Source organism: Lissotriton helveticus, chromosome 5_1 (assembly GCF_964261635.1).
Source record: "Lissotriton helveticus chromosome 5_1, aLisHel1.1, whole genome shotgun sequence".
Lineage (NCBI taxonomy): Eukaryota > Metazoa > Chordata > Amphibia > Caudata > Salamandridae > Lissotriton > Lissotriton helveticus.
This window is the reverse complement of record NC_136065.1, coordinates 28,427,520-28,443,487: the sequence shown is the minus strand read 5'-3', so window position 1 is coordinate 28,443,487 and position 15,968 is coordinate 28,427,520. Positions and strand designations below refer to the sequence as shown.

The window sequence follows — 15,968 nt, the reverse complement described above, 5'->3', positions numbered from 1 at the left end:
CACACCCACTGCACACAGAGAGAAACTGAAACTTAACTTTCCTTCCTGCATTTCTGCATCATGGCGGCGGCAGCTCAGCTCGGAGACCTCCAGGAAGAGGCCACGTGTTCCATCTGTTTGGATTATTTCACTGATCCGGTGATGATCGATTGTGGACACAACTTCTGCCGCTCCTGCATCACTCAGAGCTGGGGGGGGGGAGGTGGAAACTTCCCCTGTCCTGAGTGCAGGGAAACATCTTCAGGGAAAAACCTTCGACCCAACAGGCAGCTGAGGAACGTGGTGGAAACATTAAAACAGCTTCATTTGTCCCCCGTGAAGCCCCCGGGGGAGAATCTGTGCGAGAAACATGGCGAGAAACTGAGGCTGTTCTGTGCAGAGGATCAGAGGATGATATGCTGGGTCTGCCGGGAGTCCAAGGAGCACAAAACTCACTCAGCAAGTCCTATAGAGGAGGCTGCCGAAGAGCACAAGGTACGTCTGTGGGTTTTCAGGGACCACAAACTCACAATATTAACCCTGCTGAGGAGCCTGCAAAGGTGTACATGTTGTGTATGTGTGTGTATGTGTTTGTGTTTGTGTTCTGGAAGGACACCAGAAGAGGACAAGGTGTATCAGTGGAAATTCAGAGACCAGAGGTCACTCGGTGCTTCACATCAAGGGGCAGCCTGAGCACAGACCCTGTGTGTACAAATGTTCAGGGGTCACAACTCACCCTGTGTGTCCCACAGAGGAGGCTGTGGGAGAGGACGAGGAAAGTTTGTGGATTTCGAGGGATCACGAGGCACCGCGTGGCTCTATATAGGAGGCGGCTGAAGAGCATTATGTATGTGACGCTGTTTACGCATCATATTGCACTCAAAGAGAAGGCGCGACAAGGTCTGTGTGTGGAGGTTCAGGGTCCCAAGTAAAGACATTGTAGGTTCCACACAGGAAGAAGTTGCAGAGGAGCACAAGGTATGTCTGTGGGTGTTCAGGTTATACAAGTGAATTCCTTCGTTAAGTCTTTTAAGAGGAGCTAAAGTTTCTTTTAGGGTGTTAAGGGATCCAAATTCACACTACGGATCCCATAGAGAAGGGTGCCTAAGAGCACACAGTGTGAATGTGGGTAACCAGGATTCACAAGTGAAGACACACTGTGAGTCCAAAAGAGAAATACAAGGAATCAATATATGTCAGCTTTCAGGGATCACAGGTTGTCCACTTACTATGTTGTCTTGGGCTCCCTTCTCTTTGGGACCCTCAGGGTGAATTTTGATCAATTAACACCTCAAACATACCTGAGTATGTGAAGGATGAGCGAGGCCTCGCAGCGCTGGAGCAGGTGCCTAGTGTGACGTGAACATGTGAAGGAGGAGCTAGGCCCAGCCCTGCAGGAGACTACTGCTAGTGTGAGGGGGTGGGCCCGAAGCGCGGGGCCCGCACCGCCGGAGGAGGCCCAGACAGGAAGGGCCGAGCTGCGTGTGGGTTGTGCTGGGAGGCCTCGCATGACTGCGTGACAGTCGGCGCTATAACGCCCTGTGGAGGCCCCGCACCGCAGGAGGGGGGCAGTGTGAGCTGGGTATGTGTAGGAGGAGCTAGGGCTCACACCGCAGGAGGGGGTGACAGTGTGAGGTGGGTATGTGTAGGAGTAGCTAGGCCTCACACAGCAGGAGGGGGGCAGTGTGAGGTGGGTATGTGTAGGAGTAGCTAGGCCTCGCACCGCAGGAGGGGGGGGTAGTGTGAGGTGAGTGTGTGTAGGAGTAGCTAGGCCTCACACAGCAGGAGGGGGGGACAGTGTGAGGTGAGTATGTGTAGGAGTAGCTAGGCCTCGCACAGCAGGAGGGGGGGACAGTGTGAGGTGGGTATGTGTAGGAGTAGCTAGGCCTCACACCGCAGGAGGGGGGGCAGTGTGAGGTGAGTGTGTGTAGGAGTAGCTAGGCCTCGCACTGCAGGAGGGGGACAGTGTGAGGTGGGTATGTGTAGGAGTAGCTAGGCCTCGCACAGCAGGAGGGGGGGACAGTGTGAGGTGGGTATGTGTAGGAGGAGCTAGGCCTCACACTGCAGGAGGGGGACAGTGTGAGGTGGGTATGTGTAGGAGGAGCTAGGCCTCGCACAGCAGGAGGGGGGCAGTGTGAGGTGAGTGTGTGTAGGAGCAGCTAGGCCTCGCACCGCAGGAGGGGGGCAGTGTGAGGTGAGTGTGTGTAGGAGTAGCTAGGCCTCGCACCGCAGGAGGTGTGCAGTGTGAGGCGGGTAGCTGTAGGAGTAGCTAGGCCCCGCACCGCAGGAGGGGGGCAGTGTGGGGCGGGTAGCTGTAGGAGTAGCTAGGCCTCGCACCGCAGGAGGGGGGCAGTGTGGGGCGGGTATCTGTAGGAGTAGCTAGGCCTCGCACCGCAGGAGGTGGGCAGTGTGAGGCGGGTATGTGTAGTAGTAGCTAGGCCTCGCACCGCAGGAGGTGGGCAGTATGAGGTGAGTGTGTGTAGGAGTAGCTAGGCCTCGCACCGCAGGAGGGGGGCAGTATGAGGTGAGTGTGTGTAGGAGTAGCTAGGCCTCGCACCGCAGGAGGTGGGCAGTGTGAGGTGAGTGTGTGTAGGAGTAGCTAGGCCTCGCACCGCAGGAGGGGGGACAGTATGAGGTGAGTATGTGTAGTAGTTGCTAGGCCTCGCACAGCAGGAGGTGGGCAGTATGAGGTGAGTGTGTGTAGGAGTAGCTAGGCCTCGCACCGCAGGAGGGGGGCAGTGTGAGGTGAGTGTGTGTAGGAGTAGCTAGGCCCCGCACCGCAGGATGAGGCGGTGTATGCTTTGAGTGGCAGTAAGGACCGAGCTGTGTGTGGGTTGTCCTGTGGAGACCTCATACATTTCAGTGGAGTGGAGCTTGCAACGCCAGATTGGTGGGTTTTGTGCCGTGATGAGAGTTATTAAGTGAATAGATTAAACATTAGCTGTTCAGGTCTATATTCTGGACATTTTTTAAGCACTGCTGACTAAGCTCCAGAGAGAAATAAAAGATTGTTTTAAAGAGAATTAATGTAAAGCATTGAGCTTGAAGGTACAGTTAGTTAGTTGTTTAGCAGTTATAGGGGGAACAGTGGTTGGATGGAGCAAAGGAATGGTTACCAGTGCAAATTTAGGGGATCAGAGGGTCTATAGACCAAGTCAATATGGTCGACATGGGTGGTTTGACTTGCCTGGAAATCGGACAGCGGTTGGGGATGTGCATTTAAAAGGGCATCGCAAAGTGTCAACTCATGGGCAAGATCCTTGCTCCAAATTGAAAAGGAGCTTCAAGTGTGAGGCTAGTTTGAGTTGCTGCACGGAATGGTATAAAACGATAATGCACTCAGCCTTCTCTCCCTCGTGCACACAGGCATGCATTTCACACACCACAAAAAAGGACCTGTTCTATCTAATTCTATGGACGACTACGAACGTCCACCATATCTTTTCTAATTATACAATTTTATGTGACACGACAGTGAAACAATATCTCACATCTGCCAGACAGTGACCTAAATCACTAATTTAAACCCTGATCTGTGGTGCTGTATCTGCTTGATCAGACCCTCTCACAAGTGTGAGGGGGACGTAGAGGTGAAAAATGGTGAGGAAAAGTTGGCCGCGCCTCACGGGAGTAACACCATGGGAGTTTTCAGACTGGTACTCGCCTGTATCCTCAGGTTCTCATTATTAGCACCTGCCAACTTGAAAAACAATACATAGTGAGGAGAAAAAGAAAACCAAAATTGTGTTCTATGTGATACATGTGACCCTATAAGGAGTACCAGGATCAATCAATCAATCATCAAATTTGTAAAGCGCGCTACTCACCCGCAAGGGTCTCAAGGCGCTGGGGGGAGGGGGAGGGGGTGCCGCTACTGCTTGAAGAGCCAGGTCTTGAGTTGCTTCCTGAAGGAGAGATGGTCCTGTGTCAGCCGGAGATGTGCGGGGAGGGAGTTGCATGTCTTGGCCGCTAGGTAGGAGAAGGATCTTCCCCCGGTGGTGGTTCTGCGGATCCCTGGGATCTAGCATCGAAAACCTGGTGCACCTTAGTTTAAAAATAAAAACGAGCTAGGCCCACAGGCTTTACTACTTTATTCATTGCTGTGTGTCTGCTCAATTAAAACCAACATGTTTCATTGCCTCACAGAATTTGCGGCAATTTCATCAGGGTTAGGGTCAGTGTCCTCACTACACCTCTTTTCTCCGTTTATTGTACCTGCAAAAGACAGCATACCGCATTTCATCAACACATATAACAGACAATGCATCAAGTTAAAAAAGATATATGATATCTGTGGGGAATCAAGGCATCACGTGTGATATATTTACCGGGTAGTTGCCCCTCGTCGGCATACCTGCAACCCCGTAAGAGAAACAACTTTCAACACTGTAATTGTAATTATAATGATGGTATAGAAAAAGTGTTTTAGACCCCTGCAGTTATTCAAAAAGGGAACACACTGTGTTTTTAAAATACCCCTCACACACTGAAAATTAATTCAGTGTCATGCTTCATCATAGGAGTTTTCCCGTCCGTCTACGAGGCGGGGCGTGCTACGACCTATGTAGACGTCAGGGCACGTATTTCAGTGAAAAAAGCTATGTGTAGTGCAAAGGTGGTAGAGTCGGAAAAGATAGTGGTGCAAAGTTCCACAGTCAACCAGTCTGATCTTAACACCCGGTCTTGGGGACAGGGACTAGGGAGGCAGAAGCCACACTAAAGCTCGGCTCGTTATGGGCTCGAGGTCCCAGCAGGGCCTCGAGCTGAACCAGACTTCAGGCTCATGCCTGGCTCAAGCTTTCAGTAGCTCACCCACCTCTACCACAGATAAGTCTTATAAAGGTTTGGGGTGGGGGTTGCCTAGAAGGAACCTATATCTCAGCCAACACAATTTTCACACAAGCATGACAAAATGTTTCGAAATTTGTAGCTAAAATAGCACATTGCACCGGGCCATATTTGAGTTGCTGATCGCAGTATTGTGTGGTGAAAGGTACTTCTGAGGTGGAACCTTTGCACATTCAATGTTAGTATGTGTTAAAATGTCAAAATAGAGAAGTAGTAGTGCCATTGAACGTGACCTATAATGCCACTTAATTTGCTTTTTAGGTCGAGCCTGGGCAGCGCATGCGCTATTCTGCGAGGCATGCTGTATTCTATTAGGGACTTGAAGCTCTGCCCACTCTCCGCCAATATTTAGGTCTCGGCTGGCGCTAGCAGTGTTCATGCGCTGCCCTCGCCATTCGAGGGCATCTTGGAATCAATACATATTCCAAAGCGTGCACGCAGATGGACAGAAGATGTGCACGCTCGGACTGGATGCTTCACTGGCGGCATGACACATTGAAGACTTTTTTTTATCTAGACATCCTTCTGCCGTCACTTGTTTTTTGAGGGTCTGCAATCCCAAACGCAGTGCACATCTGGAAGTTATTTACCGTCCAAGCTCTGTTTTTCTTTTAATTCTCGTTTAACCTTTCCCTTTATTTGTTTCACCACACGTCCACCCTTTTTCTTACGCCTCTCTTTCGCTCTCTGCGGCAGGCGAGGCATGAGGCCCAGAGACCGGTGTGAGTCTGCGCACCTGGGCGTGCATGCTGCCGGCGGCGGGGTGGTGAAAGCGGTGTCTCCTGGCATCGGGGCCCACCATCGGGGCCCAGGCGCTGCCCCCGGGAGAACACAGGGCCAGCGTGGAGAACGCCTGGTGCCCACACGCGCTTCAGCCTGGCACACGTCGCTACATGGACATGAACACACCCACCTTGGCGCAGCGCCTGCCAGGCTCAATGCTTTCTATTTTATGGGGGCATGTTGTGGCAATATTTGCGCCCGTTTTTGAAAATATCACATTTTGTGTGTGTAGAGAGGAAGGGAGGCGATCAATCTTTAAGCGCACCGGCGTCACTGGTGGAATATTTCACAATATTTCTTTCTCGGTTACCGTTCTCTTTCACACACACACACACTCGCATTTGTCTCTCAATGTATTTCTCTCGAGTTCCTTTCTTTCCCTCTCTCTTCACCTCCACCCTTGACGCCTCTATACTCAACCCTCTGGCTCTGTCTTACCACCGCCCCTCGAATTGACGCCGTCTCTCGGGTTGGCACCTCGCCCACTGTTTTAACTATTTCACTACATGTATTGAGGAGAGAGAGAGGGTGCAACCCCTAGAACTCCAACCCAGCATTGAGAGGCGATTTTGGAACCAGGCGTCCTCTGTGGCCTTTCACTCACACAAGAAGGTGATGGTCTGCGCACAGAGCGCCACGTTATTACCACCCGCCCTCCTTCACGTATAGCGCCCGCCGTGAATGTGCTCGCCCCTGTACGTCGCATGCACGCACGCAGCGCCCTGCCCACCTCCTTATCACCTTCTATGTATGGTTTGCTTTATATTTGCACTTAACTGCAACCTGCTGGATGCCCTCTCTTCAACCCCCCACGCGATCCTCCCATAAAGCACAGTCCGAAAGCGTCGCTAGATTTGAAGTCTGGCTTTGAAGCACTAAAGAGCCTTTCATTCGTAATGCGAATATTGCAGACAGAGCCCCTGCAGAAACACAAATAAAGTAAACACGGTCATCGATGGCTGTGTGATGTGTGCAGACAGGGAGGGGGGGGCGATCTGTGCTTTATATGTAAACAAACACAGACGATTATATTTGCTAACTCAGCCGTTTATTTGAATTTCTATTTAATTTTTTCAGGGCTTGGCTGTATTTGATTTTTTTTTAAAGAATTTAAAGTAATTAGTGGTAAATTATATACTCACTGGCAGCCAGTATTATTTTTCATGTCCCTCATACTTAATTTTCTCATGTGACACGTGTGTTCATCTGTAAATACACCCACATACATTCACATCCATCTATCTATCTATCTATCTATCTATCTATCTATCTATCTATCTATCTATCTATCTATCTATCTATCTATCTATCTATCTGCACTTTGGATATATAAACAAACACACACACTCTTATATTATCCATATACATATATGTATAGTTATTCCTACATACAAACACACACACATGGCAGAGGGTTATTTACAGCTTCTTACATTAGAACCGGAAGTCATTTAAGTTTTTAGGTCTCACTGAGGCAGCGCATGCGTTGCTCCTCAAGACATTTAGGAGTGGAGTTTTACAAGTCCTACCACAGCTTTGTGTGGCATACAGTGTGCGGTTACGCGCACAGGCACGAGCAGAGGCGCTATATGACTCAACCGAAAGAAGAAACGTGATTGGTTCAACTAAGAGCAGGCAATATAACTAATATTGTATAGCGTTCCTTAAATACGCCTTTCTGTGGCCCACACACGACTCGTTCTGCGTTTTTCTGCCTATGCACAATTGTGCACTTAGATTACCCATGGTGATATGGTCGGTGTGCAAGACGACAGGAAGTTGGAAAATGAAGTCATTGCACCAGTCGCACTCATTCACCGTAAACTGCTAGTGATTCCGGCATTGCCATACATAGTACGAAAGTCAGTCAGAGTTAAAGAGGGACACACTTAACTTAATTAAAAAAATAACCTCAATGCACAGTAGGTTGCTCGGTGAGACACTTCAGTACCACAACTCCAAAAAGCATTGGCATAGCCAATAGGTCTCGCCTTTGGGACCCTATAAGTGTTTAGTTATCCTGCACAATATCCTTGGTGCAACATCAACTGTTGCATGGCTAAACACTTATAAGGCCCCAAAGGTGAGACCTATTGGCTATGCCAATGCTTGTTTTTTCTTGCCTTTTGTCTTTAATACCTCTTTCACAAAGACAAGAAACTAGTAGTGCTGATCGATAGGCTTTTTTCCAATCTGTGTCAGCCAAGACCTTCTGGTTTACTAAAATTATGTGTATAACATTCATGTGTTCATTCATTTGTTCATTCAGTGCCAGACAGTATTATGGTAAATTGAACTGAAACAAAAAAATAAAACATTTTGCATTTAGTCCCAACAGGTTCCCAAATAATAAAGCTTAGCAAAAAACATAATAAAACAAAAGGCTGGTGGCCAACGCCAGGCCTATTGGCTTTGCCAATGTTTGTCCCTTCGGGTGCTTTTATACCACAGGCTGAAAAAAAGTCAGATTGTCCACCCTCAGAAGGAGATTATCCACCCGCAGAAGGCACTATGCAAAAATCAACCTAATGTATAAAAGTAACTATTTATTTTATTTTATTTTAGTTTCTTCTATAGCGCAGGAATCAATCCCGTAAGGGTATCTCCGCGCTTTGCCAGCTATAGAGTTGTCAGGTAGTGCATCCCTGGAAGTTACATGGAGAGAAATGCTTCTTGATAAAGAAGGGTTTTTAATGTCTTTCTGAAGGATAGGTGATTGGTGGTTGTTCTTACATCAAAGGGAAGTTTGTTCCACAGGGCAGGTCCAACTGAGGAGAAGGCCCGGTCTCCTTGTCTAGACTTCTTTGTGGCCGGGGGTTTTAAAAGGGCTAGGTTGCTTGAGCGAAGAGACCTACTGGGCTGATACAGCTCCAAGGATTGAGATAGATATTTAGGACTTGCTCCATAGAGGCATTTATGAACCGTGCAGCAGATTTATTTTGAAGTTAATGCGCTGTCGTATAGGAAGCCAATGCAGTTCTTTCAGCAAGGGCTTAGAGGGGGTCCTGGCTGGTGCACCCATGACCAGTCTAGCTGCCGTGTTCTGGACTACCTGCAAACGACCTACTACATCAGCATTTGCTGAGAACAAATAGTTTATAGTTTAACTAGCTGCCCAAACCCAAAACAAACTCCAGTCCTTAAACAATGTCTTACAGACAGCTTACCACATGTATCCACCACACCTGACAGCCCAAAAAAATGTGTAGAGGAGCGAGGCAGAGGAGAGGAAAATAAGCCATTGTTAGAAAGTGGCTCTATATATACTGGACTAGAATGAAGTACAGTGTGTATAGAGTCCACCAACCCCAGAGGTACAACAGAGGTTAAAGTCAGGACTGACCTTACTCTCCAAAGCGGTAGCTTGGTCGAGCAGTAAGGCAGTACCAGAGGACAGTGCAAAGCATTTGTTGTACACACTCAGTCAGCAAAGGGTTTCACACACTCAAGGACTGAACTCCAGGCCAATTGTTTTTATATCCACAGATATAGTTGTTTTATTTTTAGAACCAACAGGTATCAAATTATACTTTTCTAAATATGAGTCCTCTCATGTAATTACTTTGCAAAGAGCACATAAAGTTTGTGAACACAGTAGATACAGGAGTTGCAGTAGGCAACACAATTATAAAGCACACTGTAGCATTGAGCTCAATGGGTTTCCAACATAGAAGTACAGTTGGTTACTATATAGATTACTTTAGTAGTTCCAGGACTAGATCCTAGATTCAGTACTGGGGTCTAAGCTGAAACCAGATTAGCAAAAACGTTTTAGTTATTGTAGTGAATTTTCATGAATATAAAGCTGTTTTAAAAGTTCACACTTAGAAACTTTTCAATGTAAATCTGGCAATGTTATTCAATGGGAGAAAATGCAGGTTGCAGGTAAAGTACGATCTCGTTACTTTTGTAATCCATTACTGGGCTCCTAGGGCCAGCACTGGGGTCTCAACTTAAAACAGGTAGGTAATTGCGTTTCAGTATTTTGTAGGATTTTAAAAGAATATTTTAAGTTTTCAAAAGTAGACACTTTGAAGAAATTTCATAGAAAAGCAGACAATGGATTCCTATGGAGAAAATACAGATTACTAGTAAACCCGGAAAGGATTACTTTTGCGGTTCAGTACTGGGTTGCAAGATACAGTTCTGGTTTCTCCCCTGATCACAGGTGAGTACTTCGGAAATCAGAATTCGGTTGGTTTTATATGAATATTTTCAGTTTCCAAAACTTCACACTTAAAACATTTCGAGTCAAAACCAGTCAATGTTATCCAATGGCAGGTAAGTGAGTTACCGGTTTCTAGGTGAGTACTTGGCTGGTGAAGTTAAGTTTCTAGGCAAAGACTCAGGGGTCCCCCAGGGTCAGGTAAGTACAGTTGGTTCACCCTCAGCGGCACAGGGGCAGCCGGGTGCAGAGGTAGTTAGGCCCAATATTATCCAATGAGGGACAGGGGGCCTCTGGTTGGTGGCTGCTGGCTAGCAGGCCACACGGCTGTGGGAGCTGGGCTTCTGGTCACTTGCTCAGGGCAAAGGGGGAAGGAGGATAGGACAATGGTGGCACAGGCTTCGGCAATCCGGTGGCTGGGTGCAGGGTGCTTTTGAGCCGTCGGGCGCTCAATGTTATCCAATGGGAAAGGTCAAAAAGAAACAAAGGCTGCAGGCTCGGGGACGGAGACTCTCCAGGGGCGACCAGCACCTCGAGAGGTAAGTTGGGATCTTGGAGCACAGGTAGGTACCCCAAAGGGAGGCACAGGGGGCTGTAGGGCCCGGTTGCAGGGGTCTCTTTGGGTGTCAGAAAAGCTTACCCTCAGCTGGTCGTGGTTGGGGTGGCCCCTGGTTCTGAGTCTGCAGGCGTCGTCTGGTTCGTCGAGGAGGGTCTTTGGGCACTGGACTTCAGGTCCCAGTCACCGGGGGACATCCTCGTGGTCCTGGTTCACTTGGGCACGGCCCAGGCTCGGCGGGTGCAGAGCGGGCTGGTCCGGAGCGTCCTGGCTGGTGCCAGGGGGGTTGTTGCAGCAGAGCCTCTGCTGATGGGAATCCCAATCTTTAGGAGGGTCTAGGCAGGCAGGTCCTCTGGGTGTACCAAGGTTACTGTCCGCAGGAGTCGCCGGGATTTAGGCAGGAGCAGGTTCCAGGGTCAACAGGCCAGTAGGGCTGGGGCCAAGTCAGTTGTTGTCGTCCTGTTGTTAGCAGCTGAACGGCCGGTCTTCTTCCTCTTGATCTTCTTTCTTTTTTTTCTTTCGGGATCTGAGGAAGGAAGGTTCAGGGAGCCCCTAAATACTGAATTTAGGGGCATTTACACCCCCTAGCCTGCTGCTCTCCTGTGGGAGGGGGGCAGGAGCCTAGCTGTGATTGGGCAGGGCTCCCCATCTACAAGATGGCCGGAGCCCGGAGTCGTGCTCCGCCTCGTCTCCCCCACCTGAGGGGTGGGGTTGGAAAAAGGCTGGCACACCCACTTCCTGACGTAGTTTTTTCCGCCAGTCTTCCCACCAGAGTGGGGGACAGGACTTGTTGGGACCAGTTGCTGGGTACAGCAAATGGCCTGGAGCAGCTCACAGAGGCAGCATGCCTTTGAAGCTTCCCCCTGCCCATCCTGGGGGAGGAGACCTAGCATCTCACCCAGGATGTGCATTGTTGAAGGCCCTGGAGAGCGGGGGGCTCTCCACCCAGGGGTCCAGCTACATGTCTGCTGTGTGGCAGCCTCTGCAGCTACTCAGCCCAGACGTGGATTGTAGGTTAGGGTGTCAGGGAGCATCTCTAAGATGCCCTCGGGTGAATTTTACATTAAATCCCACACTGCCATCAGTGCAGGTTTAATGTGCTGAGAAATTTGGTACCAAACTTGTCAGTCTTCAGTGTAGCCATTATGGTGCTGTGGAGTTCGTAATGACAACCTCCCAGCATCATATACTCTTAATGGCATCACTTCACTTATAGTGCCCAGGAATGGCCCTGGGTACTGTATGGGCACAGGGCTCATGCACCTGTGCCCACACCTCTGGCATAAGGCACCCAGCTAGAGGGGTGACTGAAGTATGCCAGGGCAGTGGGTTCTGTGGGCATGGCACAGAGGGATGTATGCCATGTCGACTCTTTGTTTTGTTCTGTACTTAGACACTCAGTCTGCAAGGGCAGTGTGTGGGTGTCAGGGTACAGGGCCCCGAGGGTGGCACAATAGGTGCTGCAGCCCTCAGGGGTCTTCTCTGGTCACCATGCCCTGGGTACCTAGGGTACCATTTACTTGGGACTGACAGGTGGCCAGAGATGCCAATTGGGTTTTAGTTTCAACACAGTTTTAGGGAAGGAACACAGGCCTTGGGTACCTGGTTGGCAGGAACCCAGGGCACACTCAGTCAAAGCACATCAGCAGTTCAGAAAAAAGTGGGGGCATACCAAAGCAAGAAAGATGGCACTTTCTCACAGCCATTAAGAGCATGGTCCCAATAATATGCATGCTACCTTGTCAGAATTTAATCCTAAGGGTTTCCAATGTGGTCGATGTCCCAAAATTAACTTAAGAAGCAAACCAGTGTCATCAACTCCTATTCTCCAAGCCCCCTCCACCCTCAACTAAAACACCCCCGTCCCCCTGCCCCCCAATCATGTGTGAACAGTTGACAAGCGTCTGCCAATAAAGGTTACCTTTTCACAATATAAGTACTCTTTTAGACTGCAAATAGCGAGAATACAATGTTTTATTCAGAAAGATGTAACGTAGCATAAATATATGTATTGTCTTATTTTTTATTTTTGCCATTTTAAATAGCACGGACATGACCGGAAGCATCAGAGCAATTTACAACAGTAGCAGGATACATAGATTACAGCGAGTTCCATTATAGTAATTAAACTCAAACACTTACATCAGAAGATGCGTGCAGTAGTTACCACATGAGACAATTACAGCATTGATTTAGTTGGTCGGGTCACATAACAAAGGTAGTTCAGAGTGGTGGAGAATAATTAATTATGGTCTTACTTTACATTTTAATACATACCTTCTGAAAACGTGAATCTTGATTTCCAGACCTTTGAAAAGTAGTATATTATCCCGAATACTGAGGTCCCTGGTAGGCTGTCTGTACTGGAAATATACAAGTAAATAGTTCATGAAAAAAACTGAAATTTTTCTTGTATACATTGCAAGAATTATGTTAACATAATGTTGAGAAAATGATAAAACAGAATGGACTTGCAGATAGTGGTGATTTGCATTTGGGATCTGTAAGGCGTGAACTGGGTCTGATGTGGAGGTGTGTTTACCACCGAATGGAGCAGAATAATACCGGGCGTCACATTGAATCGATCCGCTGTGCACCAATTCTGTTATATATGCCGGGCAACGAATGTGGAGATTCTGACAAGTGAACCACACACCGAGGGTATCAGAGCGCTTTACAACATGTATCAAAGATGCAAACAAACATAAGAAGTGACCATAGTAGAGCATAGTGATTCGTAACGAGTAAAGATCGGACACAAAGAATAGCAGAGAGAACGTAAATATACGTGGCGAGTAAAGTTGAAACAAACCAAGTCGCCGATAGACTCCATGGTTCGTGACAAATCCAGAAAGGTGAAGGGGAGCACCGGAGAAAAACGAGAGTTAAAAAGAGGTTTCAGTCCTCTTCAGAGTCTTTGTATACTATCGTGTGCGGAATTAGCTGTAGAACCTCAGCTATCTATTCGGAAGAGATCGTTGAGAAAAAGCTCTTTGAGCTGGCTTTTGAATTTTGGAAAGGAGGGGTTAGTCCTGATATGTACTGAGATGGAGTTCCAAATTTTGGGCGCATTTCCAGTAGTTCTTGTGCGATGGTGGCAGAGGCTCTATGGAAGATGTGCTGAGGGCAGGGGTCCGTGGGTGCTCCTGAGTGGATGCCTTTCATGGCCGATTCAGTGCTGAGTGGGGTCGGCGGAGATGGTGGATTGGCTGGCATTGTTGGAGGGGGGGGGTAGATTTTGGAGTCCGGAGTTCGTTCGCTGAAGTTGTTGTCCAGAGACTTGATTTTCAGTTGGATGTAGTAGCTGAGCTTGTTGCAGAGGTCCTGGGAAGGGGTGATGTCTGTGGCCACGCTGGGGGAGTTTGGTGAATTCTTGGATCATGCTGAAGTGCTATAATATTCTCCAATGATCTCTCGTAAAGAGTACATGGGATGGCTGGAATTTAGTCTAACAGTGTGGCACCCGCTTCCTCTCTTAAGTAACAAATACACCCAGGGTATCAGACCGCATGAGCGCATGAGTTATTGTGTCAATATAGTTTTGGGCCGTTTGCATATTCGTCAAGAGCCTGCTAACGCCAGAAGACCATAAGGTTCTCCAGCTATGCTTCTATATTAAAGGTACAGACTGGAACTATGTTAATTCTTTAATTTATAGATGATAGCCCCCACCAAAATACAGCGACTTGGGTGACCCACGAAAAATGTATAGGGCACCATTTCAAGTTAAGAAGCTTTCTAGAGCAGTACTGTCTACCGGTAATAAAACTTTAACATGAACATTTGAATTTTCATAATCAGATTTTAGTTTTGGGGAGCTTAAGATCCATATAAGACATCGACGAGGAGCAAGAACCCCTAACGTAGGAATTGGGACACTGTTATAAATGCCACCTGTAGAGTGCACAGTACAGCCCTAGCTTTCTAAATAAAGACAAGTGTCTTAAGATATCTAACAGGTAAGAAAACTAGAATAGTCCAGTACATAAACAGGTGAGGGAGGCATGTATATGAATAAAAAGGCCCTCAAGAAATCAAAGGGTTAACAAAACAGTCAAGGGTTCCAACAAATAATAAGCAGGTTAAACCAGGGAAAGAAAACAGCTCTTGGCATCTGGACTAGAAAGAGAAGGCCGGGCAGAGGAAGTTTACTCTATTAACTGGTGAGTGTAAAGGGTTTGCAGTATGATTTTAAGATATGTGTGGGTTTGGAACCACTGGTTGTTTTGACAAAAATTTGACTGAGAATTAACTGATCCTTATAATTGTATAAAACTGAAAACCGGGGAACCAAAATGATAACTTGGAACCCCGATATCCTAATGAGAATGGATGTTAGGTAGAATTAACTTCACTGTGCGAACAAAGTAGAAGGGGGTGCTGTACGAATGCACATGGGTGTTGAAGGTAATACCTCCACTGTATAATGCGTGGGAACAAAGTCCAACGGGGTGCAGGACAAAGGTATATGGTGGTACTCAAACAGTAGGAATACCCCTTTAAGAAAGGATATTAAAGAAGAAATTATTCATGAGTGTGATGTAAAGTATCATGTCTATGTCCTTTGCACTGAGATGTCATGTTTGGGAAATAACAGTGGATTCATTGTTATTTGATATATTTCTCTACACAGGATTTTTTTTTATTATTGTTTTTTTTCATTTTGTGTTGGAGATTGCATTTTATGTTTTGTGCTGAAGAATATCAAGAAAATCTACCAGAACGCGTCGACGTACAATTTTTTAATGCACAATCTACTTGATATGGTAGATAAATACCTTTGTGATAAGACCACGTTCTGTGTATCCCTTGATGAGGAGCGGACCACCACCACTAGAATAAATTCATGTGTAGTGTCTTCTGCTGTCTCTCTAGCATCTATTTCTTAATAGATTATGTGATTTTGTTGATTTTTAATTGTTATTAAATTGTTGCCCCTTGTGGTGAAGGGGTCAAGAGTTGCATCATGAGAACTCAATGCTTTGGGCCCTTCCCATTTGTAATTTCATTCTTGTTAGAACACTATGATGAAATGTGGATTTTGTACTGCATAATGATGTATAGGAGTATTTTGTGAACTTCGGTGTAGAATTGTCTGCAAAAATAAAACTCTGGTGCAAACTTGACATTGACTTGGTATGGATTTATGGCGGTAGATCTTTGTAGTAAAAGCGAAGCTTGTGGAGTGAGTGTCTGAAGATAAATAGGTGTTTTTTCTATTTCCTTCCCCAAGGGGAGAATTGATTTTACTGTTAATACGGTGCTCTGTCCCCTTGTTTTGTGGGCCCTTTCTCTTGTCTAGTTGATCTATTTAAAGTGGTTCCATGTATAAATGTTGCTAAGCGATTATGGCTAAAGTGCTGAACAATGTCTTTATCAGTTAGCAATAAGTGCCAATGATTAAGCTAATTTATCAGGGATTCTGGCCCTAGACCCAAACAGGCCTAAAGAAGTGACACCAGTGTCTGTCTCCTTGTCTATGATACTTGGGACTGGTACCTACAATCTGGATATGTGTGGCCGGTACTTACATTCCTGATATGTATGACTGGTACTTACAATCTGTATAATATGTGCCTATACATACAATATCGTTTTGTTATGTGGATTTGTAGAGCGCTGCTCATCACCCGTGAG

The 15,968-nt window shown here is 47.1% G+C and overlaps 1 protein-coding gene across 3 annotated transcripts in view; it reads left to right on the top strand.

Moving 5' to 3' along the window:
• Nucleotides 1-15,968, top strand: part of LOC144754098 (E3 ubiquitin-protein ligase TRIM39-like) — a 122,495-nt gene continuing 106,527 nt past the window's right edge. For all 3 annotated transcript variants that reach the window (XM_078641668.1, XM_078641667.1, XM_078641666.1), the window contains exon 1: nt 1-474. In XM_078641668.1, the coding sequence (XP_078497794.1) occupies nt 61-474 (414 nt within the window). In that variant the 5' untranslated portion in view covers nt 1-60. The remainder of the gene's footprint in view (nt 475-15,968) is intronic.